The sequence below is a fragment of the Heptranchias perlo genome, chromosome 17 (genome assembly GCF_035084215.1).
Source record: "Heptranchias perlo isolate sHepPer1 chromosome 17, sHepPer1.hap1, whole genome shotgun sequence".
Taxonomy (NCBI): Eukaryota; Metazoa; Chordata; class Chondrichthyes; order Hexanchiformes; family Hexanchidae; genus Heptranchias; species Heptranchias perlo.
Window position 1 is genome coordinate 36,949,405 of NC_090341.1, and position 24,695 is coordinate 36,974,099.

At 39.9% G+C, this 24,695-nt stretch overlaps 1 protein-coding gene across 7 annotated transcripts in view; it reads right to left on the minus strand.

Annotated features, from left to right (window-relative positions):
• The window catches only part of foxp1b (forkhead box P1b), a 413,548-nt gene that overhangs the window by 87,899 nt on the left and 300,954 nt on the right, over positions 1–24,695 (minus strand). For all 7 annotated transcript variants that reach the window (XM_067998895.1, XM_067998898.1, XM_067998900.1 and 4 more), the window contains one exon: positions 6,290–6,427. In XM_067998895.1, the coding sequence (XP_067854996.1) occupies positions 6,290–6,427 (138 nt within the window). The remainder of the gene's footprint in view (positions 1–6,289; positions 6,428–24,695) is intronic.

Below are 24,695 nucleotides of genomic sequence, written 5' to 3' on the forward strand. Positions count from 1 at the left end.
ATTTAACCATAAAACTTTGCAAGATATTCATGCAGAACAGCCGCAAAAAGCTCATCAGTGCAGCAGTCCAGCAAAGCACTTGAATCAGTAAAAGAATACAGCGCAGCCAATTGTTGACGCAGGATGAAGTGGGTAGTAATGTTGTGCAAAATCGTGTGCATAAGTTATACCCTGATACATATTTTAATGACTTGTATGAGCCAGCTTATATACCACTTCTTAAGGCTACTTTTTGTCCTCGTCAAAAGATAATGGTTTAGATGTTCCACCTCCCTGCCCCCCCATCAAGTTTTTGGCAGATTTGGGGTGGGCACTGCAGGGACATACAAACTAAATTTTAACGAGGTTAATACGGACTCTTATTGAACACTGGACAGTGGGAGTGTTTGTTAGGCCTCGGTGTCCAGCATTTAAAAGTTAATGAAGGGGGCCTTGAGGCGTTTTTGATAGAAGGGCTTGCAGAATCATTCTTAGAGTGATGCCATGTACAGCTCCCAAGAGCAGCTTCCAAAATTTATTTTAAAAATGTGCTCAATTTTTTAGGCAGCTGGGTAGATGTCTCTGCCTTATGTTGTGGAATGCCCCGTTACAGTGGGCTTGATATTAGAAGGGAGGCGGGTTGGCAGTGGGGGGCTGACTGGGCGCATGGGTAACGCGCCCAGTGAATTCGGGGTGCTCTGCACACGATCTCAATCTAATTAAAGGCAATTACCTTGGCTTCCGGGTTTCGCGCTGGAAAGCTGTGCAGCGGGTGAACTGCGCACCCGCATCATAGGCTGTCAGCTGGAGGAGCCCTATTTAAAGGGGCAGTCCTCCACTGACTGATGCTGCAGAAAGGAGCCGTAATTACAGCATGGAGCAGCCCAGGGGGAAGGCTGCTCCCAGGTTTAATGATGCCTCACTCCAGGTCCTACTGGATGGGATGAGGAGGAGGGGGAGGACAGAGATCTTCTCCCCGGCAGATGGGAGGAACTGGCCTGCCTCTGCCACCATGAAGGCCTGGCTCGAGGTGGCAGAGGAGGTCACAAGCACCACCAACATATCACGCACCTGCATACAGTGCAGGAGGCACTTCAATGACCCAAGTAGGTCAGCCAAAGTGAGTACACTTACTCATACCCCTACACCCCGTCTGCCACATCACCGCCCCCACCCCACATCTCCTTCTGCACTGCCAACACTAATCTATCACATCACTCCTCACACCCACTCAAAGCGCATCCTCATCTGACCTGCACTTACTCACCTCGCCAGTACTCATCCCACCACTACCACTCAACCCAATCCTCATACAATCTCATGGCTCTGTCTCATATTCACCCTCTCATGCATCTCGCTCATGGTCAGCCTCACCCAAACTGCCACCACCTGTGCTGCAGCCACAGGGCATGCATCACATATGTGTAGTAGGAAGCGTAAGGCAAACGTGTCGTGAGCATGAAGGGGATGCACAAGGGTGTTTTGAGGGTTTGTCATGGTTTTTAATTATATTTGATTTCTGATCAACTCACATTACATATTATATTGTCATCACTACTGCCACATCTTTGCAATCTTGTCTGGTTTGTGCAATAATGCCCTTTCCTGAGGATCACCATGAAGACCCACAACTAATGCCACCCATTGTGTCACTGCAGAGTGGGTGTAGGTGTATTGCAGGGCTCTTTTGTGCAGATGACTGAGAGTCGTCGGCAATGTCCCCGGTGGCACCCTGGAAGGATATGGAGGAGAAGTTGTTGAGGGCAGTGGTGACTTTGACAGTGACAGGTAAGAAGATGGTGCTCGGGCCACCGGGAGCAGCTCAGCATGAAGGAGGCTGCAGATGTCCATGACTACATGTCAAGTGACTCTGAGCCTCCGTGTGCACTGCTGCTCAGAGAGGTCCAGGAAGCTGAGCCTCGGTGTGTAGACTCTGTGACAAGGGTAGTGCCTTCTGTGACACATCTCTCTCTGCCATTGCCTTCCCTCCTGCTGTGCAGGTGGATGTGTCACAGCACTGTGTTGTGGAGCTCCACGTGTCAGAGGGGGACGGCGTGGCCGGTGATGCTGTTTGTCCTCCGAGGAGGTAAAGACTGCAGCTACGGCGGCCCCCATCCAGAAGATGTACGTTTGAGGGGGTCCGCAAGGTAGGTAAATGTGTCTGCACACCGGGGTTGAGGTTCCAAGTTGGTGAATTTTATTGTTAGGAGGAGGGTGGTGGAGGCCAAACTTTGTCCAAAGTGACAGAGTGGCCTCCTGCAATGAGTGAGGGTCTCCCTCCCCCACCTGTCAAATGAACTTTTGCAGCTGCCACAGGCTGGTGGCTGCAACATGTCCGTTTCAACTGGGAGTGATTCCCCCAGTAGGGGAAACACGCTCAGTTGAGATGAAAACCCACCCCTCCTAAAATATCCTACAAATCAGGTCTGCTAACGACCTGAACTATCAAATTAATTGCCTTAAGTGGGATCCCACTGGCTTTAATTGCCGGCGGGAGTTCCGCATGCGGGGGCTGCGCGCGCATCTAAGTGCGTCACTGGGGAACCCGGAAGTGGGCGGGTTGGAGCCGGGCTCTGGACCCGCCCCGGGATTCCCCGATTTTCGGACCCCCCCCGCCACGAACCCGCCGGCTCGAACATCCGAAAATCGAGCCCAGTAGGTCTCTGCGCCCAGTCTGGTATGACTCCACGTCAGAGACTAGGGAGCATGCCTCCGATATGAAGATGATCTTGGGGCTAAAGATTTGGCTGGGTTCAGGGGGCAGCACTGTACTGGGTAGATGTCCCACCCCTCCGGAGATGCCCCCCAATCGGAAAACCAGGTCAATATTATTCAGCATTAGGAACACAGAAACAGGAGTAGGCCATTTAGCCCCTCGAGCCTGTTCCACCATTCAATGAGATCATGGCTGATCTGTGATCTAACTCCATATATCCGCCTTAACCAAAGGTATTAATGGATACGGGGCTAACAAAAATCTATCAATCTCAGATTTAAAATTAACAATTGAGCTAGCGTCAAATGCCATTTGGGGAAGAGTTCCAAACTTCTACCTCCCTTTGCGTATAGAAGTGTTTCCTAACTTCACTCCTGAAAGTCCTAGCTCTAATTTTTAGGCTATGTTTCCTAGTCCCAGACTCCCCAACCAGCAGAAATAGTTTCTCTCTATCTACCCCGTCACTTCCTCATAATATCTTGAAAACTTTGATCAAATCACCCCTTAATCTTCTAAATTCCAGGGAATACAACCTTAGTTTGTGCAATCTCTCCTCGTAATTTAACCCTTGGAGTCCAGGTATCATTCCAGTAAATTTACGCTCCACTCCCTGCAAGACCAATATATCCTTCCTAAGGTGCAGTGCCCAGAAATGAACATAGTAATCCAGGTGTGATCTAACTAGGGCTTTGCTTAGCTATAGCATAACTTCTACCCCTTGTATTCTAGTCCTCTAGATATAAAGGCAAGCATTCAATTAGCCTTTTTGATTATTTTCTGTACCTGTCCATGACATTTTAATGATCTATGTATCTGGACCCCTAAGTCTCTTTGGACTGCCACTGTTTTGAGCTTTTCACCATTTAGAAAGTACTCTGATCAATCCTTTTTAGGTCCAAAGTGGATGACCTCACACTTGCCTTCATTGAAATCCATTTGCCACAGTTTTGCCCATTCACTTAATCTATTTACATCTCTCTGTAATTTCCACCTTCGCTGCTTCCAATGCTGCCTATCTATGTGTCATTGGCAAATTTGGATATGTGGCTCTCTATCCCGTCATCTAAGTCGTTAATAAATACAGTGAATAGTTGAGACACCAACACAGATCCCTGTGGGACACCACTAGTCACACCCTGCCAATTTGAGTACCTGCCCATTATCCCTACTCTGTCTCCTGCCACTCAGCCAATTTCCTAACCAGGTCAATAATTTGCTCTCAGTTCATGAGCTTCAACTTTATCTAACAGTCTCTTATGAGGGACTTTATCAAATGCCTTCTGGAAGTCCATATAAACAACATCCGTAGACATTCCCCTGCCCACTACTTTAGTCACATCTTCAAAAAATTCAATCAGGTTCATCAGGCATGATCTACCCTTTACAAATCCACGCTGGCTCTCTCTGATCATTTGAAAATTTTAAAGGTGTTCAGTCACTCTATCCCTAATTATAGACTCTACTAATTTCCCGACAACAGGGGCATGATTTTAATCGGGGAACCGGGAAGGGGGCGGGGCGATGGAATCCCGGACGTCCATACGATTTTGACGTAAGGACGTGTTTTTTTTTACCCTTTCCCACTCGACAGGCCAGCCTGATTGACAGGCTGGCCTCAGTCAGACAGGAGATGAGGAAGGCAGGTAAGTCTTAGATGGGGTGGTGGTGGGGGGGCGGGCCTGGGGGCTCAGTCATTGGGCGGCTCAGCCATCAAGGGGAAGAGAGTCAGGGGTCAACGCAGGGGTCAGTGATCGGGGAGGGTGGAGATCATGGGAGGGTCCTAGTTCGTGGAGGGGGCGGAGGTCATGCGGGGGGGGTGGGGGGGGGGGGCGCTGCAGGTAGGCTTGTTGGGCCTGAGGTAGGCACTCCTGCTCCTCCGGGTCCACAAGCTGTGCTATAAAGGCACTTACTTGCTGTTTCAGGCCTTCTTGCCTCCTCTCACGTGGCATGAAGGAGAAGGCCCAGGAATCCCAGGCCCCAGGGGTTAAAACAAAAAAATCTGTTGAAATGGAGGCCTGCAGCCTCCTTGATAGGAGGCGGGTCGGCCAGCGAAAGCCTGCCCCTCGTACCGCCTCCGTTAAAACTGGAAATGGACAGGTTGGAGGCAGGTTGCTGGCGGGTTTTAGATTTTTAAAATTTTTACTGCTCCCCACCCCCCCTCAACCCACCTGTTTTTCCAAGTTAAAACCATGCCCTAGATGTTAGGCTAACTGGTTTGTAATTCCCTGGTTTCCCTCTCTCACCTTTCTTAAATAGCGGAGTGACATGTGCAATTCTCCAACCTAAAGGGACGGATCCTGAATCAAGAGAACTTTGGAAGATTATAGTTAGGGCATCTGCAATGTTCTCACCTACTTCCTTTAATGGGATGGAACTATCTGATCCTGGGGATTTGTCACTCTTTAGTGCCATTATTTTCTTCATTACTGTTAATTTGCTTATGTTAATTATGGTGAATCCCCATCCCTGATTCAAAATTAGTTTCCTTGGAGTGTCTGGCATGCTATCCTCTTCCTCTACTGTAAATGTTGATGCAAAGTAATTATTTAACATGTCCGCCATTTCCATATTTTCATTTACAATATTACCATTATCAGTATTTAAGGGGCCCAAATTACTCTTGACCGTCCTCTTTTTCCTATTATAATTGTAAAAAATGTTGTATTGATTTTGATATCCCTTGCAAGTTTCTTTTCATACTCCCCTTTTGTAGCTCTTACTTTCAATTTTGTCACCCTTTGCTGTTCTTTGTACCTCTCCCAGTTGCCAGGATCTGTGCTATTTTTGACTTTAACAACAGCAACATACATTCATATTGTGCCTTTAACATAGGAAAACATCCCAAGATGCTTCACAGAAGCGTAATCAGACAAAAATGAACACCGAGCCAAAGACGGAGATATTAGTAGGGGTGACCAAAGAGGTGAGCTTTAAGGAGTCCCTTAACAGAGGAAAGGGAGGTGGAGAAGCAGGGAGGCTTAGGGATGGAATCCAGAGCATTGGAGGTACGCTCTGAAGGAATGGCCACCAATGGCGGGATGATAAGAGGGATGCAGAAGAAGTCAGAGTCGGAGGAACACAGAATTTTGAGGGATGGGACAGGTGGCTGGAGAAGGTTGCAAAGATAAGGAGCAGTGAGGCCATAATGGCACTTAAACACAAGGGTGAGAATTTTAAATTGGAGGCATTGGTGGCTGGGAGCCAATGTAGGTCAGCAAAGATACAGGTGATGGGTGAGCGAGACTTGGTGCCGGATAGGATATGGGCAGCAGAGTTTTGGATGAGCTGAAGTTTATGGAGGCTGGCCGAGAAAGAACGAAATAGTTGAGTCTGGAGGTGACAGAGGCACAGAAGAGGGTTTCAGCGGCAGATGGGCTGAGGCAAGCATGTTACAGAGGTGGAAGTAGATAGTACATGTAATGTTACTCACTATTTAAACGTGTGATAATTGGGCTTTATAGATATTGCTGTCCAATTTTAAACCAGATAAACAGAATTATATAAATAATGTCGTCCAGTTTTGACTGAGAGTGAACTGGGTTATTTCAGGTAATGTTATTGTATACTTGATTTAATGGTTGATAATGAAGTTACCTGCTGCAGCATGATAGCCTGTTGCTGCTGAAGCAAGGCCTGGAGTTGCTGAGGAGTGAGTACTTGTTGCTGTAAAATCTGTTGCATTTGCTGGGGTGTTATCACTTGAGGTGTCATCATAGCCACTGATACTGGAACCTAAAAGCATAACACATGAGAATAAGGAATAAAATATTCATAAAGATGTACATGTACTTACAACAATTATTATACAGCAGAAAATTGTTGCGTGAAATACTGATACTGTCAAATCAGTTTAAAGCTGTATCACAACATGATTCAAACATTGACCTTACCAAAAATTGCATTTCAAACAGTATGTTGCAAATCTCTTTTTACTTTTTATAGCAGAGATCAAACCCCACAACTCTGCATTTTGTTTATTACAGCACTGACCTGTACTCTTTGCCCTTATTTCCTGGCTCAATGGTTGACAGGAATTGGGCCAAAGAAGAGGTTGGTGGCTGTTGTATTAAAAACACGTGGCTTTGGAGTTTGAGCTTTGGCATAAAAAAAATTAAATCTTTCCAACCCACCCATGACTGAAATAAAAGTTTTAGCAATTAGCATAATTCAATCATCACGCCATTTAAAAATATGAAATCCTGTTTGGAGCACCAAACTTTAAATATTATATTATGAAATATGCATATTTGCTATTTTATATACAAATGAACAAACTGCACTAATATTGCTATCATGAATACAAATCTGAATTGCATTAGCCAGATCTGAACAAGAGCACTGCCATTTCCTAAAAGCAGCCTCCACTGTGATCTCAGATGTTCATATGCTGATCTAAACTACGTGAATGTTGATATTGCCAGATTTTTCGTGTTGCTGATATACTCGTACCAGCTTTTTCACTGACATTTCAGTGACAAACAGTTACAGTGATGAACCTGATAGCATTTCACATTTGCAACTGTTAACATGTCCATGTGCATGGACATCCTTCTAAACTGAAACCGAGTAACCTGTACATTGTGTCTGAAGGATGATGTCTTGTTCTGATAATGAAACTGACATTAAAATGACAGTCTGTCTCAAACAAGGTTGCATAGTTATTTTCAAGCTTATATTTAATGACAATCCTATAAATTTTGCATGTTTGTAGAATGAAATTCAGCTATTCAAATCAATCATTACATTCTGTTGAAACTCTGGGATATTGAATACAAATTTCAAGCTCATCTAAACGCAGGGCTTATTTTTTAATGCCGTTTTTAAAACTGGACATACAAGAAGAACATTTTTTATGTTTTATCAGCTGAAAGTATTAATGTAAAAACTCCTCTTAAAATACATTTGCTTCCTTGTGAAATTATGCTTAAATGCCACTCCATTATTTTACAAATACATAGCTTAAATTTTGTATATCTTTACTGAATTCCATCTGGTTTACATGTACTTCATGCAAACTTCCATTGATCACACAAAAGTAGAAACATGAAAGTGTAAACTGATCTATAGCTTTATACCATCCTGGGGGAATTTTTTTCCAACCTAAAAATAGGCTAGTGCCAGTGAAAGGGTTTAAAAAGGTATTGAATAACAAACCCATAAATATAGAGTCCAGCAAACAAACTTCTTCAGCTTTATGCTGTGGTAATACATTTTAGTATTTCTGCACTTGAGCTCTTATTCTGTTTTATCGTGTCTATCCCACCACCTTCACTGATTTCTCCTGCCATTTGCATAGCGCATTCACTTTCCTAATTTCACAGTCATTATGCACTGATGTCCTGATTTCTCAGCATCACTAATCTTGACGAACTTAAATCACTGATGAAGGTCAGACAGATGAAGGCACATTCCAAATTCAATGCAGAGCATTCTATCCACACGATACCAGCTAATTTCTATTGAACGACATAGACTCACCAAGTTTACTAGCTATTTTGGGGTGGAGGGGGTGATGGAAGTTCACATTGTAAATGTACATGTGCTATCCTATTGTCTCTTGTGTAGTAACTAATGTCAGAAATCAAAGAGCATGCAGCATTGGCAGTAGGCTATTATAGCACACACTTTATTACACATTACTACAGAGGTCATTAGCAGCAAGAGTGATTGTACTGTTCTTAACCTATTGATCACTCCAACTACTGCCATTTAATCCCTTGTTGAACGACTGAAAACTGCTATAAGGCACACCAGAGAAAATGCTTTAACACAGCAATATATAGCCAAGCTTTGGAAGTTATAAACAAATGCACAGAACTTAGAAAAGAAGGGTTACTTATGCAAAAGAAAAGCAAAAAGTACGAGTCTGGCATTAACCATTTCACCAATACAAACCTACACTCAATATGCTTTGAAAAGCTTGTATTCACAACTTGTATAGTGAAACAAAATAAAGTAACTAAATTAATTGAAAATAACACAGTTAACCACACTAATTGAAAAAAGTCCGCAAGATTCTAAACTTAACTAGATTTTTTTTTTAAATGCACAATAGATGTGTAATGAAGAATTGTAACGAATGACAGAATAAATTGACTTCTTCATAATATGGGGAAAGAAAATTTTAGATAAATCTGTAAAATTTGTTTAAAAGATTTGTTCTTTTTGAAAAATGGTACTTCATTCAAGAGTGAATTAACGTACTTTCTTTTTTTATATTAAAAAAGTGGCCATTCCTTAATTACATGCTTGATAGTAATCAGATAAGCAAGGTACAATTCTGATAAAATGGCTTAAAAGCAGATATAGTTAATATCTAGTTACCTCAAGAGTTAAAACATGATTTGAAGTTAAAAGAACAGCCACAGTGTGACGTTTTTTCCTGTATGAAATTTTATTTGTGACCTTATGGGTTTTTCAAGAGTAATTTATATCACACAGAGAGAAATAAAACTAGTGTGGTGCAGCAGAATTCAATGGCATGTGTCCATTAAAGGCATAGGCCCTTCATTTGCTCTCTTGCAAACTTATATCGCTGCTTCCATAAGAAATGTAAAAATCAATTGCCTTTAAAAAATAATGAAAGTTATGTGATACAACTAAGCTATTCATTCCAAAAAAAGTCCATCCACTTGTGAACCAGCCCAGATCCTACTTCATTAATGGGATAAATTGCTCATTCCACCTGGAAGTTATCATCTATCAATCATATATTTAATACGTCACAGGTTTATAAATAATATAGTGTTTATGAGAGGGAACAGCTTGTATTCATGTGTGATCTATACACGGGTTGTGTATTGGAATTTGGAAACAGATGCTCCCTAATTAAAAGTGCTGACTAACACAAGCTTGTAACCACTCACACATCTTTAATAAACAGACCAAACTGTGCGATTTCAGAAAGTGCTCATAACAACCCTCCCCAAGTGAATAATAACATAAGGCTTGAGAAATCAGTGAATATGTATTGAGAATAACTGAACACATTGACATATAAATGTCATTTTAGGATTCAACTTTAGTGCCACAACTACAGAAAAAGAAAGTTCTCATTTATGTAGCACCTTTAAGCTCTTCAAAACATGCCAAAGTGCATCACCATCAATGAAATACTCTTGAAGAGTAGTCATTGTTGTTTTGTAGCAGCGAAATTGTGTAAAGCAAGATCCCACAAACTGCAAATGAAATAATTGACCAATAATCTATTTTAGTGGTAGTGTCAGAGGGAGGAAAGCTGGTAAGGACACCAGGGGAACTCCTGCACAACTTCGAATAGTTCAATGAGATCTTTTATGTTCACCTGAACAGGCAACTGGACCTCAGTTTAACTCCTCATCCAAAAGATGGCAGTTCTGACAACACAACCCTCTCTCAGTACTGCAGTGAAGTGCCAGCCTAGATTATGTGCTCATCTAGAGTGCGCTTGAATTCACAAGCTTTCTGACTCAGAGGCAAGAGTGCCAAGAGTTGAGCCAAGCTGAGATTTAGCAGCCTTCCCAAATGCAATGATAGAGTCCTATGAACTAACCACTTGTTGGAATCTTGCATGAAGAATGATGCACGCAGTGGTTGATGCATCTATCAGCAAGTTATCCAACTCTACCTCCGGAATTGCATAATTGTAACCCTTCAATATATACTTTGAAGGAGGAAACATCAACATGTAATAATGTAATTGAAAAAGCCCATATATGGCTGCTTAGAGGATGAACTTGGCTCCCAAAATTAGATTTCAAGACCATTGTTAACTTTAAGAAAAAAAGAACTCATTTATATATCACATTTTATATGTCCTAAAATTACTTTTGAAGTATAGGCACTGTTGTTTTTTAGGCAAATGCAGCAGCCAATTTGCTCACAGTAAGGTGCCACAAACAACATTGAGATGAATGACCAGCTAATCTGTTTTTTGTGGTGTTGGTTTGAGGATGGGAGACAATGGGAGAACTCACATTCTCTTCCACATATAGTGCCGTGGGACCTTTTATGTCCACCTTAATGAGATGGCAGACGAGGCCTTGGCTTAATGTCCAAAAGACAGCACCACCAACAATACAGCACTCCCTCAGTACTATACTGAAGTGCCAGCCTAAATTACTTGCTTAAGTCCTGAAGTGGGGTTTGGCCTCAAGATCTTCTGACTCAGAGGGAAGGGTGTTACTACTGAGCCAAGGCTGACACTGTTTAAAGATTGCAAATATTTTAATTGACTTTTAAATTACAGATTAAAGTTTAAAAGATGTCCCATTCATCCTTTAAACTTTAATAAACTGTAGTTCACCATCCAGGTAACTTACCTTTTGAACCAACTAAAGAATTGGATCATGTGATGGGGATCTGATGTGCCCAAATAGGTTTTTAACCAAAGCATAGCTTAGCTTTACTACTTCATTAAGAACATAAGAACATAAGAAATAGGAGCAGCAGTAGGCCATACGGCCCCTTGAGCCTGCTCTGCCATTCAATAAGATCATGGCTGATCTTCGACCTCAACTCCACTTTCCCACCCGATCCCCATATCCCGCGATTCCCCTAGAGTCCAAAAATCTATCTATCTCAGTCTTGAATATACTCAACAACTCAGCGTCCACAGCCCTCTAGGGTAGAAAATTCCAACGATTCACAACCCTCTGAATGAAGAAATTCCTCCTCATCTCAGTCTTAAATGGCCGATCCCTTATCCTGAGACTATGCCCCCTAGTTCTAGACTCTCCAAACAGGGGAAACAACCTCTCAGCATCTACCCTGTCAAGCCCCTCAGAATCTTGTATGTTTCAATGAGATCACCTCTTATTCTTCTAAACTCCAGACAGTATCGGCCCATTCTACTCAATCTCTCCTCATAGATCAACCCTCTCATCCCTGGAATCGATCAAGTGAATCTTCTTTGCACTGTCTCTAAGGCAAGTATATCCTTCCTTAGATAAGGGGACCAAAACTGTACACAGTACTCCAGGTGAGGTCTTACCAAAGCCCTGTACAATTGTAGTAAAACTTCCTTACTCTTGTATTCCAACCATCTTGCAATAAAGGCCAACATGCCAACTGCAAAAAAAAGTTTTTGTTTTCTACTTGCATTCTACAGCAGAGCAGTTTTGTTTTTAATTCAGCATGATTCTTACATTTGTATCCTCAGACATATAGGCACATGATCCTTAACATACCTGTTTCCAGAATGAAGCCCCACCCAGCAGAGAAAGATCAAATGCAGCATTGTGAAAATCTGATCAGATGAATTAAGGTCAACAGTCAGCATTTGAAGATCAATGGATTAATGGGCAGGCAGCTCCCAGCATGCCCATTTTCATTAAGTAGCCAGAGTATAGTTATAGGAAATGGAAAAAATTATCCAATTTGATGAGGGTGCTAACAATTTAAAGATACACAGATGTACAATGGAGCCTGAGACTTTAATGATTTGAAGTTACTCACCATGTTTTATGTGAAAGTTTTCAGCAAAGTGCCAATATGTTGATGAAGTGACAAAAGCTGTTGGTAGATGCACATAATAGGTGGGGAGAAAGCCAGTGCTACCTCAGAAATCCCCAGACTTCCTAGCATGGTGATAGAAGAATTAAAAACAACCCCAATACAAGATATAATTTGCTCCTGCTACTGATGGGTGGCTAATAGCCCAGTGAATTTAGTAATGATGAAAGAAATAGATGAACATTTAGAATAATAAAGTACTGCAACTGGTATTATTACGAGGTATTTATCAGATTATGAAACTCTGCCAAAATCTGCAGTTCACTGGACTGTTTTCCATCTAACACCTCATTGAGAACGCTGACGTCATACTTAGTTTCTTGAATACTGCAAAAGTTATTTTCTACAGGTTTCAATTTATTATGAAATTTGCAACTATCTCCTAACCACATATACCTATTCATAATAACGTCAAAGCATTATATGCACCATAGATTACTGTTAGTCGGGTGTATTTTTTATCCTTGACATGAGTTTATTTTCTTCAGTTCTCCCAAAATAGAAACAAAAGCAATTAAAGCTTTTAGAGTAGTGTTCATCTCTTTCAATAAGTAGCTTTTTTACATTCATTATTCATACTATCCAACACAAAGAAGACACTTGTACTACATTAATTATCAGTTTTAGTGCCATCCATATTCACTGTGAGTAAATACTAATGCAGCAAAAGTGGCTGGTCTAATTTACAACGAATTAGGAAATACAGTAGTTTATCGCAAGTTATACTTTATGTAGTTTGTGAATAGCTAATCAGGTGAAATATTAATGCTTAGCATAGGCTCTGTAGATTCATTTTGTACAAAAAGTGCGTCCAGTAATTCTGTGCTAATTCCATCTCTTGTGCCCTTTCTGCATTTAAAAGTTAAAACTTAATACATAAAAACATGCAAAAAGCAAGAAAAAGGAAATGTTACACTAGGTCAGTCTTCAATGAAAATGAAGGAGCAGTTACACCATAGTACAGCCAGATTGTTGTTGTCTGGCTGTCATCACATCTTGATTACAAATCATTTTCTTAAAGTTTATTCGTTTTATATTTGCACATTGCTAGTTACTAACAAATATTAAAACCACAATGGAAAGACAACTAAAAAGAATAGTTGTGCTGGAATTCAGAACATAACAGAAAAAAGTAGCAAGAGGAAGTGAAAGCTGAATTTTTGTTTTTTTTACCACACAAACCATATGATTGAGACATATGGAAGTTGCGTAAACTACTAGGGAGTAACTGCACACAGATGTAATGTAATATTTGGAAGGCAGCAAGGTTGCCTTCGTATTTTTCTGTCGGAAAGGGATACACCTGGGTTTTCCGAACCCTTTACCAAAAAGGTGACAACTTGACCCAAATAATAATTAAACTCCTGTACCTACCCAGATGGCATTACCATACAGTGCACTGCATGATAATTAATACTGAAAATTTATTGCCACATTACTCCATTTTGTTGGGAAGATATTAACACCTGAAGAGTGACCAAACTGTTCTGTCTTATCCACATGACTCAGCCAAATTGGGATTTTATTTAAGGATTAACCCTTTAGGTTAATAGTCAATTTCACACTTAGTAATATTTACTTCCATAAGGGAATTAAGCTTTTGCAATGCACTTTTAATAAACATTTTATCTTGTCTTTTCCAAGGCCCTTAGCATTCACCAACAGGGCAGTCAGACAACCTGCTCCCAGGTCTCTGCTGATGCCACTCTAAACCCGGTTACTAGCAAGCACATAAAACTGGCTTGGGGTGACATCCCCTCCTTTCCTGTGGAGAGCCAACTAGTTTGCACTCAGCACCTGTACCTCCTTCTATAGCCAAGCTGAATAGTGGAGTTTTCCTTTAACACACAAAATTCATGGCCTTCACAAATGTATTTTTTTTGTTCTTCATTGATAAATGCAATCCTCAATATGAGAACAGAAGAGATCTGCTTACAGAAGCGAGCCATCTTCCAAATAATCTTCTCATTCATATGGTTTACAAAAGCACAAAACACTATTTCTTTTGGAAATTTTACTACATTTTAAGTAACTATATTCTAAGATATAAAAATATTTAATCAAAAATCATTTTCTCACAAATCACTCTGAACCTAATCGCAGCTCCTTTCATTAATAAATGGATAAAGGCATTATTAAAAGCTTGCTTTACTGCAAATGTAATTCTTGCACTAAAGTAGACCTACCAAAGAAAATGAAAACATTACTTGCATCTGCTTTCTCAACAATCCCAACAATGGATTGTGATCTCTCTCAGGCTGTGAGGTTTCAATGTCATTTCAATTACATAACATGAAACCAAAAAAAAACGAGTAATGTTTATTTTTAATAAAGAAGCAAGACAGTATAAAGCAACAAAACTGGTCTTATTCTGGGATCAATATTGTTAACATGCACCGTTAAGGACACAAATTCATTTTTGTGTCAGGCATATTCTTAATCACAATAACATTCAAGAAAAAAAAAATCAGAAAAACGACAGAGTTCTCTTAATATTGCAAACCAGGAAATATTAATACATACAGTCAATAATTTTCTACTAAGTGGGCAACGGGAGATAGTCTTCAGTTTTTTGCTTTAAATAATCTGCACCAGGTCATATAGAGAAATTATTTACAAAGAGGATAAACTGAAAAATGACCTTATTGAAATGGCTTTATTATAAAAGAAGGGAAAATGCAGCTTACATTCTTGACATTTACAAATCTGGTATAATGAAGCAAATGATATTTAGCTTGCAGGTTTGTTTTTAAAGAGAAAATATAAAACTCATTACCTAGAAATGTGATCAAAATCAAAGACCTCTCTGACTACACAAAGCATATTTGTTTTACCTATGTCACTAAAAAAAATGTGAGACCTTGATACCATCCTAGTGTATTTTGTTACTTGGGTGATTAGCTATACACATGTGCTGATCAATCAATTTTTTTTGCAGAACGTAACCATCTATAAAAGACAAAATATAGATCGTGAAAAAATGACACCATTAAAAGAAGGTGAATGTGTGCCAAGTGTTTTACTATGGCAGCAGAAAGTGCCCTTTCAGCAGCTTTTCACAAGTGTCGAAAAAAACATTATTCAAATCTTCAAGCAAATTACATAAAAATATTATATTGTCCATGAAATCTTTAACCATTCACAAGGCAGCTTATAGAATCTCGGAATGATTTTAATACAATCAGTTTTGCTCATTACTGCCATTCCAACACTGCCGTTATAAGATATCTAGGCCTAGAAATTGGATCACGCCCGAATTGGGACGCAAACCCAGTGCAGTGCACGCGCTTAATGAGTCCGGTGGTAGGACCACGGCAAATTAGTCTGCCAGCCTCATTAAGGAAGTACCGGCTAGCTGCGGCCATCAGTCACCGCCCTAGAGGCAGCTTGCTGGTCGCGGCGGGGGGGGGGGGGGGCACAGCAAGATCGGCCGGCTCAGATGCTGGCTGAGGGCTTCAGGAGAGATTGGGAGTGGGGGGAGGGGGGGTGCACAATCAGGATTGGGGTGAATGGTGGCCGGCAGCAGCCCACAGTTTTAATGCTTTTCCTGGATCCTCAGTAAGGTAAGTAAAAAAAAAACTTGAAACATAATTTTTGGTTGGCAATCTCTAGAGGTTCCCTTAGGACCACTGGTTTGACTGCAGTGCATCTGAAAAAACTGACCGCAGGAAGCACAGCATATACCGCCGTCAGTCACAGACCACTTTCACAAAAGCTCCTGAAACAGGCATTAGGCTCATCGCGTATGCAAATTGGAAGCCTAACGGCAGTTTCAGGCACACGCCCTGGACACCTACTGAGCAGCCTGATCCAATATGGCAGGTGGCACACTTCTGGCGCAGAATGAGTGCGCACATGCCGCGTAACATCTTGGATCCTTAGGCGCCTGTAAAACGAGCTTATGGTGATCCAATTTTTAAGCCATAGTGTCTGGGAGAATATATTAAAAAAGCTTTTGGCTTAAATCTGCTTTAATTACAGTGATGACCATCTATAATGACCCTTCCTGGGAATGATTTCAGGTGGTCTTTACAGCCAGGTGGTCTCTTCCTACAGGCTCAAGTGCACTTCATTCACAGCTGGGGGTTAATGCAAATGTTACTGGCGAGAGATGATCTGACTATAGATGTGGTCATTAAGATTGACTTCAATGTATAATATTAAATAGAAATTAAGTTTCATCACAAACAATGAGAAATGTAGAGATTTAAAAAAATAGAAAAGCAAAATAGTAATTTAAAAACAAAAAAAAGACCAAATGTACAGAATGTTCATAAGGAACAGGTTTAATAAGATGTGCAGTGAAACACCATTTTTTAAAAATGGTATCACACTACAGATTCATCCAGTCATATCACAAGATGCCATATTAAAAACACCGTACATGTCCCAAATGCCAGTGTAAGAATCATATAATCAATGTCAGCCTAGTGCTAAAATCTAGTTAATCTACACCTGCTTTCATGCTGCAGAATCACTGTATTATTCTACTGGAGTCAAAGTTCAGGCATCTCTGAAATATTTTAGCAGTGTAACAGTAAAAGCTGTATACTGCTACTTGATGAAGGAAAGTTTACCCCAGCTGTTTAATCAGTCTCTTAAATTTTTAATTTTCATTCAATCATCATTAAATGGAGAGCAGTTAATGGTCCATGGACACAGCAGCCCATGTATATGCCTTGCACTGCTCTACATTCCTGCAGAAGATTTAATTGAAAATAGCCTCTATTATAATAAAGAAAATATATTATGTATACTTCTGAAGACAGGGTAAATGATGTAATTAATAGAATATTCTGACAGTATTGATTTACAAGTTGCACAACATAATCAATGGTTGGAACCATATATAAGGGACAATAATTTTTAGTCAATTGGTTACACCAACACATTTAATGCATACTTCCAGTTGTTACTTTTAAGGAAATTTCTAAGTTTAAAGTTACTGTAAAGCACTGCATTATGAAGGGAATGGTCCACAGCTGCCTATTATAAGATATCACTCTTAGTTTGAAAAACTGCAATGAAAACCAAAACATTTTCTGCAAATATTTATGCACTTCTTTGGGTTTCAATAGAACGGCTTCTACAGAATATCCGAGGAGGAATATTCAAAGCACAAAGTACAAGAATACTAGCAATCAAATCAGTACTACCAAGATACGCAGTCTGAAGCTACAAATCTCAGAAAAGTACTCATGCATACATCTGAATTACTACATTCCACACATAATTTTAACATAACAGTTTGCTCATTTCAGTTATTCTGTCATTACAGAATCTGAAACCTTCTGGTTTCTGGTGAACAGTTTTAAACTTTTATTTAGTTTAAAGACATAGTGAGTGTAGAGCACAGTCTGTACCAGACATATCCTTTGGGTGGATTGGCCATACATCACAACTAAGCAAAAGGGTGCAAATTAGATTCTAATGAGAAAACATCAGTCGCTCCTCTGATGATTTCACCATTCACTGATTCACTCCTAATGAAGACACACTCCATCCAGAATGCTCTTGAACTGTCAGAGGTCAAAATGAATTCAAAAAGCCAAAAGCAAATCAAGACAAATCGGAAGCTCTGAAAGAAACCTTTTTCAGAGTAGTGTGGCAATTAAAGTAATTGCACAAAGAGACAACTTCTATCAATGGCAGCAGAAATTAAGCTGCCAATGTTGTAACAGGTTAGATGAAAATCAGATTTTAATGTATGCTTCCTCATGTCATCTTGTTTTGTCAGGACATCAAATAAAATTGAAAAGTACAAAATAACAAGCCCCAGAGAAAATCAGAGAGGCTGACCTTTCTGATATTGTTGGTTTACCATGTTCAGAAATATTTTAATAATAATGAAGTTGACTTCAGTAGCAAGGGTAAGTCATGCAAACAAATCATGCTTCATCCCTTTAAAAACATCTTTCTCTTAAGTACAGGCATGCGTACAGCAACTTGTGAAATTCCATGAGTGCCGTTAATGACACAGCCATTAAAAATCATAAACCAGAAACAACTGACTCCAGCATCTTCATCCACAAATTCTTAATGTTCAAACTTCAACTCCTAAATAAATCTATCACGAAGATAGCAATAACACAGCAATATATATATTTTAAAAAAAATCTAACTACATTTATTTCTTTGAAGAACACCAGGAAATTTTAAAACATAAGTGTTCCTTACGCTGATTGTCCAGGTTGAAATGATCAGAAATTTTTAAAAAATTTTATAACATTTTTATTAACTTCCTTTCATAATTTTTATGAATCCAAAAATAAAGATGGCAGCTGGCAGCTTCATTGCAGTACTCCATGAGCTCAAGACAAGTTAAAAGAAATGTTTTCCAGGTAATTTGGGTTCATTTTACTATCCAGCTTACATTAGTTTACAAACAGGAAGCCATGTGCATGGATATGTAGCTTAGACACTAGATTTAGTTTTTAATTCCAGCCCAAACAGACAAACAAAATTGTGCTAGCACAAAGCTTCAGTGCAAATGGACATATGCATGCATTTAATAATCTCCCAAAGCAAACAAATAATTTTCCCCTGAAGGTCATTTTTGTTTTCTTTTGAACAAACAAACCACTAAAAGGAACCAGCTAAGCCTTTCACCTAAAAACAACAAATTTAGTTAGTGGTGTCAGGACTTTCCCACAGTCAGCTCTTGTTACCCACAGGTGTTTACAGCTCCAGCACTGGCAATTTTGAAAGGGAAAACACAAGCTACAGTTGGTTTAACATCTTATCTCAGCACTCAGATGTTTGGAGGCTCAAAGGCTGCAGACAAAATGTATACCAAAACCAACAAAACAAAAGGCAGCACAGCAATTTTTTTCTCTTTTCTTTCCCAGCCTCCTCATTCTTTCCCTTATGCCTCTTGTTTCAAGTAACACCATCGTTCAGAGATCAAGGTGTATTTTTATATTGTGAATGATGTTGCATTGTGTGGCACTCACTGTCTTAAAACTACACATAAAAATTTTAAAAAGGCATGTTCAACACCTTTTCCTATCATGTGGGCAGATGATTTATGGTTTACCCGCTCAGCAAGGTTATGCAACGCTGCATGCCTTCAGAACTATTATTTGAGTCAGTTGAGATTTAATTAAGATCACAGCCCTTAAAATCCTTGCCCCATGAAAATTCACAGAAGACAATGCACAATACATCCTGGTGCAACACTACAACACAGATTGTTTTCATTCCACCCTTTGTAACAACACAAGCTAATCCTCGTTTCCATGACGACAGACATAAGTTGACAAATTTTGTTTTGTTTAACATTCTGCTGTTGTTGCTTACAGTCCTATCAATTAAAATATGCACGCAAAACGACAGCCAAAGAAAATATCAGACTCAGTCCTACTGTGCAGATGCACCACTCAGTAGTGTAATATATGGTTGCCTATGTCGTGGTAAAGAAATGACAGGTGCTAGCAGTCTCTCTGGTTGACAGGCCACTGCACAAATAACTGCCTTTCCTGAAAGGGCTAATGCACTACTAATGAACAATAAATCAACTTTGATTATAAACTGTCAGACAAATCAGTTCTCAGTTCAGCACTCTGAGATTCTATGCCAAGTCAGCTGCACATTGCTGGAATACATCATCTACATTTAGTTTTGTTCACACAACACCACAGTGAAATTTCAAGTTGAAAGTAGAAACTGAAAATCAAAACAAGCCTTTTTTTTCCCCAGCCAGTAGAAGGTGTTTGCTCTAAAACAGCTGTGAATTGGGGGCTCAGGTAAATCCTTTAACCACAGTGCTCCACAACATAAAAGCAATGTCTTTATCATCTAAGTGGTGCTTTAAGCTGTTCATATCAATAGCAATCCACTCTAGATAGGGTTAACACAGTACCCTGTAACTTGCACTGTATTGGGTTTCAGATAAAAACATGATTGAAAGTCAAAATCTACTTCAAAAGATAAAACTTTGAGCTAACAAAGCACACAGTGCACATGAACTAAAAACAAACAACATTTAGAAACCTCTCCTGCAGATGATAGTTAAAACAGTCATGATAGGATTATCCATTTCCTTACAGTAAGTACAGTAGAGACACTAGGGAAAATGTCACTCATTTGTCTCTTAATAATGCCTTTTCAAATGACTTTTTAAGCCACATCTGACAGCTCAAGATAAAATTACCGAAAAGGTGGAATCGCCCTTTCGTACAAACTGAAATAGATAGAGCCTTAAGAGATCTTAGATTTTTCTTTTGCAGTTAACAAGTAACATGATGTAAACTGTGTGCACAGTTTTCAAAAATACCACCCTCCCATTACTTCATTTCCTGATGGCTTCCTTAACGATGACAACATCCCATTTGATTCTAAACACTGTAACGTTGACATTCAAGTTACTTACATCTCACACCCTATTGGACTATGGAGGAATGTGACCATGTTCGGTGACAAAAAAAACAGATCACACTCAATACTGTGCACTTTACATGACAGAGTGGCTGACATTCATTTTCACTATTGTTCCAATGTACAGTACTTGATACAGACAGCTAACTTACGCATGACCATATAAAAGTATTGAGATAGATTAAAAAGGTTGTGGCTAGCAACAATAAATATTCTAGCAAGTTACTATTTTATGATTCTAACATGTTATAAATTGCCATTAAATACAGCATAAATGAATTCTCACAAAATCTGTTTCTGCTATTGAAAGACACAGTAAATGACAATGGTTTCAATGATGAAAGGAACTCTTAAAGCAAGCAGATAAATAAAGTAGTAACAATGATAAAATATTGCACAAAGGAAGTTGTGCTGCTTCTTTTCTCCTAGATAAATTAAATTGTCAGTTTTACAGAGGAAAGGTACTAAAATTGCAGAATCAATCATATTGACAAACCTGACAAACTCCATTTAGCTGCCGCAGTAAACAGAGTGGTGGGCCATGAAACACTAATAAGCCTCCTGTACAAACTCAGCTTTCTGCAGATACAGACAGATTACACTCGCAAGGGTGAGCACAGACTGACACGGTGCAAAGCCAATCAGCCACACCCTGCTCACCAATCACAACCAACTACTCACCATAATCAATCCTTGAGATTCAGATGCCTCTTTCTGTGGCCCTCCTCTTTTGAGACGACAGGTGAAATAAAGTCCTTGTGTAATTGAGACTTCACGGCCAATTGTTTGTTCAAAGAATTCTGGCTTATTTTTGCAAAGAAAAATGCAGTTTTTATTGCCACTTTGCAGTTTTGTCTACTAACACCAACCAGCTCCAACTGCTAGTTGAATAAGAGCTTAATAATCTGATAACAACACTGTACTGAGAGGCTAAGTATAACCATTTTTATTAAAAGTAATCAGCACTGCGTTTCTAATGTCAAATTGTCCCCACTTCCTGTTTTCTAAATAAATTTCTGAATGAGTATTTGCTAAAAACAAATTGTCTTTTTCCTGTGCCAAATATATTGTTTTGCATATCCAACTCGTACAAACAATAATATTCAAAAAGGAACAGGTTCCATGAACATATGCTTGAGTGCAATTTTAGAAGTGTACTTTAGTGTTTCAACTGGTTCATATATAGCAACAGCTTTTGAAGAAACATTTCTAAATGCAAGCTTTGTGCTATTGTTTTTGCTACTGTTGAATTGCAGCTCCTAAATTATCACTTATTAGATGATTTTGACACTTACATAGCAAAACATAAGTTAAAGTGTTGATTCTCACATTTCTTTGCTTACATCATTATTGCATAGCTTGCTTTTTTCTTCCCTTTTCCTCCCTCAGATCTCCCTGGGAACAGAAAGCTGTCCCAGCATTTGAACTTTCACTATGGAATCTTGATAAATGCACAACTGATTTGAACATAGGATTCCGACATAATAATTCCATTCCCTCATGTTTTGAAGAAGTTCTGATACAGACGAATGCACTGCATCACATGTTGATAGAATATATATTTGTGTTCCTGGTTCCCACACTGCAAGATTCCTATCTCATCCAGGCTGTTTGAAAATTGGAAAATATTAGAGATCAAGTAGTCATGGGCTGCTTGTACCTACCTCCTAGCAGTTAGCTCAAGAGTGGCACTGCCAGAGACCTGGGGTGTGCCTGTTCATCCTCCTTGTCATGACATGGTGTACAGTGCTGGGAATCTAGTGCCACTTCTACTTTACAGAAATACAGCCAATTGCAAGTGTAGTTTTCCCACTGTTAGCTCCCAAGTAAAGGCAGAGGGATTTGCAGAGAACTGACAAAAGTGTAGCCCCGTGAAAATGTGAATCTTCTGTCAGGTTAAGGACATCTAGTCCAGAGTAAACACGGGGATCCAGTTCATATGTTTGCAACCTCACCAAGATGGTCCACAAGTGAGTTCATTAAGGTCTACACTATATATCTTGTGGGGCAGATAGAAACTTTGTAAGGGTCTCAACTGCTTCAGAATGTAAGCTCCTCCAATGATTCTGACCATATCCAGGAGCTGCTTCAACATGTACTGGTGTAAGAAACATGCGCAGCGAACCAAATAAGGAGGTGCTCACAGGCCCACTCCCTGAATTGGTCTCAACTGGGCCCCATGGATACCAGAACAAAGCAGCAGTATAAACAGGAAAGAGCGGCACACAGAGATCTCTCTCCCAAAACAACAAAAATAATTTAGCATAAAAACAAGTCTGAGAGGTTGGGGGGGGCAGTAAATTAAAAAATTGGGAATCTAAATTAAATTCAAAGATACAGCCTTACCTTTAACATTTCTTGGCAAATTATCTGTGCATCTGAAAAGAATTCAACTATACCAAAAGGTATACATTTGCTTCCATGGCTGTGTTTTTGGTGACAAAAGAAGTCTAGTGTAGGCAAAAAGATAATAAAAATCCTCTTCAACTGTAATTGGGCAGAGCATTTACTTCACTGGTCCCTTAGGTACTACGTTGCATTGACACTACTCAAAGTGGAGCACTTCCGTCATTTATACTATAATCCTCTTGGTGTACAATATGGCTTTTAGGACCACTCGTTCTGCTAGCTGTTCAGCTGGTTTTACATTTTTTTTTAAATGGTGTGGGGGTGAGTATAATTACACACAATGCTTTGGCAGGTGTGTATACTAAACAAAAAGGCCAGTGGACAATAGGTGTCTTTCAAAAAGCAAGGTTATGTATCTGTAAATCCATAACAGCTGCCTTTTAACTAAGTTTTTAGAATGACAGCTATGACCCATCTTAGACCCCATTACAAACTATGCCTTCAAATATTAGGGAGTTAGAATAACTAAATATACCATTTTTTTTGGAAAAGGAAGAGAAACAGTTTTACCAACTTTAGTCTGGTGCCCTTATCTGTTTATACAATACTGACCCAATGCAATACAGGGATGTTCAACATTCTCTGGCCCTCATAAATAAGCAAAGACATTTCACCTTTTTGTATCACTGACTGACTAACCAATAGTCTTTGATGAATGATATCAGTATTGTTTGACTGTGAAAAGTCATGCATCATCCAAGCTTGCTTTTTTGGTTTTGAGCTAGGACTGAAAACATCCAGGGTGAAGGATTTTGAAATCATTTTGCTTATGTCTAGATTATTTAGCAGTAGGACAAACATGTATTACAAAATCACAAGTGAAGTTTTAGTATTTAATACTATTGTGCTGAGATCACAATCTACATTTTCTTCATTCATTTAAGACTAACATTTCATTTTAACAACAATGGGGAAGATTTTGGTTTGCTATTTGTTCAAAAATTATAAACCTGAAAATAAAGAATTAATTTACAATTCTGTTACAAAGCAGAGGAAATCGTCCTACAAACAGCAAGCAGAGAAAAATTTCCCACATTAAAGGGAACATGGAGGAATAAAATGTCAAGTCAAAAGATGTTGGGGCTGAAAATCCGCAGCCTTTCCGCTGCACTCCAACCTAACTCCAGTGGGAGTGAACCAGAAGAGCATGGATTCAGATATGTCAGTGCCAGATCCGAGCTTTACGTTGGGGATTCTGTGGAGCCTTGTAAGGGACAGAAACTTCCCATGTACCAAACAAGGCCATCGATGTGGTAGGAGGGAAGGACTCCCAACAGTTGGAGTTCCCACATTCCTGGCCTCACAGGGCCCAGAGCATCATTGGTGGTGGTGAGACCAGGCCGCTGAATGGTAGTTGTGGCCTCATCTTGAAATCCAGGCCAAGGATTGGGACCTACAACTCCGTAGATTTCAGGCAAGGAATTTTTTTTCTGCTTTTAAAGCAGGCCCTTTACAAATAAGATTAACAGGACAGTTCCTTAACCCTTCCAGGAGGCTGTGAGACCAAACCAGCGCCCCCCCCCCACCCACCCACCCACACCCCCACCCCCACCCACCCCCACCCCCACCCACACCCCCACCCCCCATCCCCCCCCCCAGACCCAGCACTTTATGATGCAGTATGTGGCCTCTTCAGTAGGCGGGAGCAGTACATGCACCTCTAGTTGCGCGGGTGACTACCAGTGGCAAATTAATTAGTAGACATCCCACAGATTATTCAATG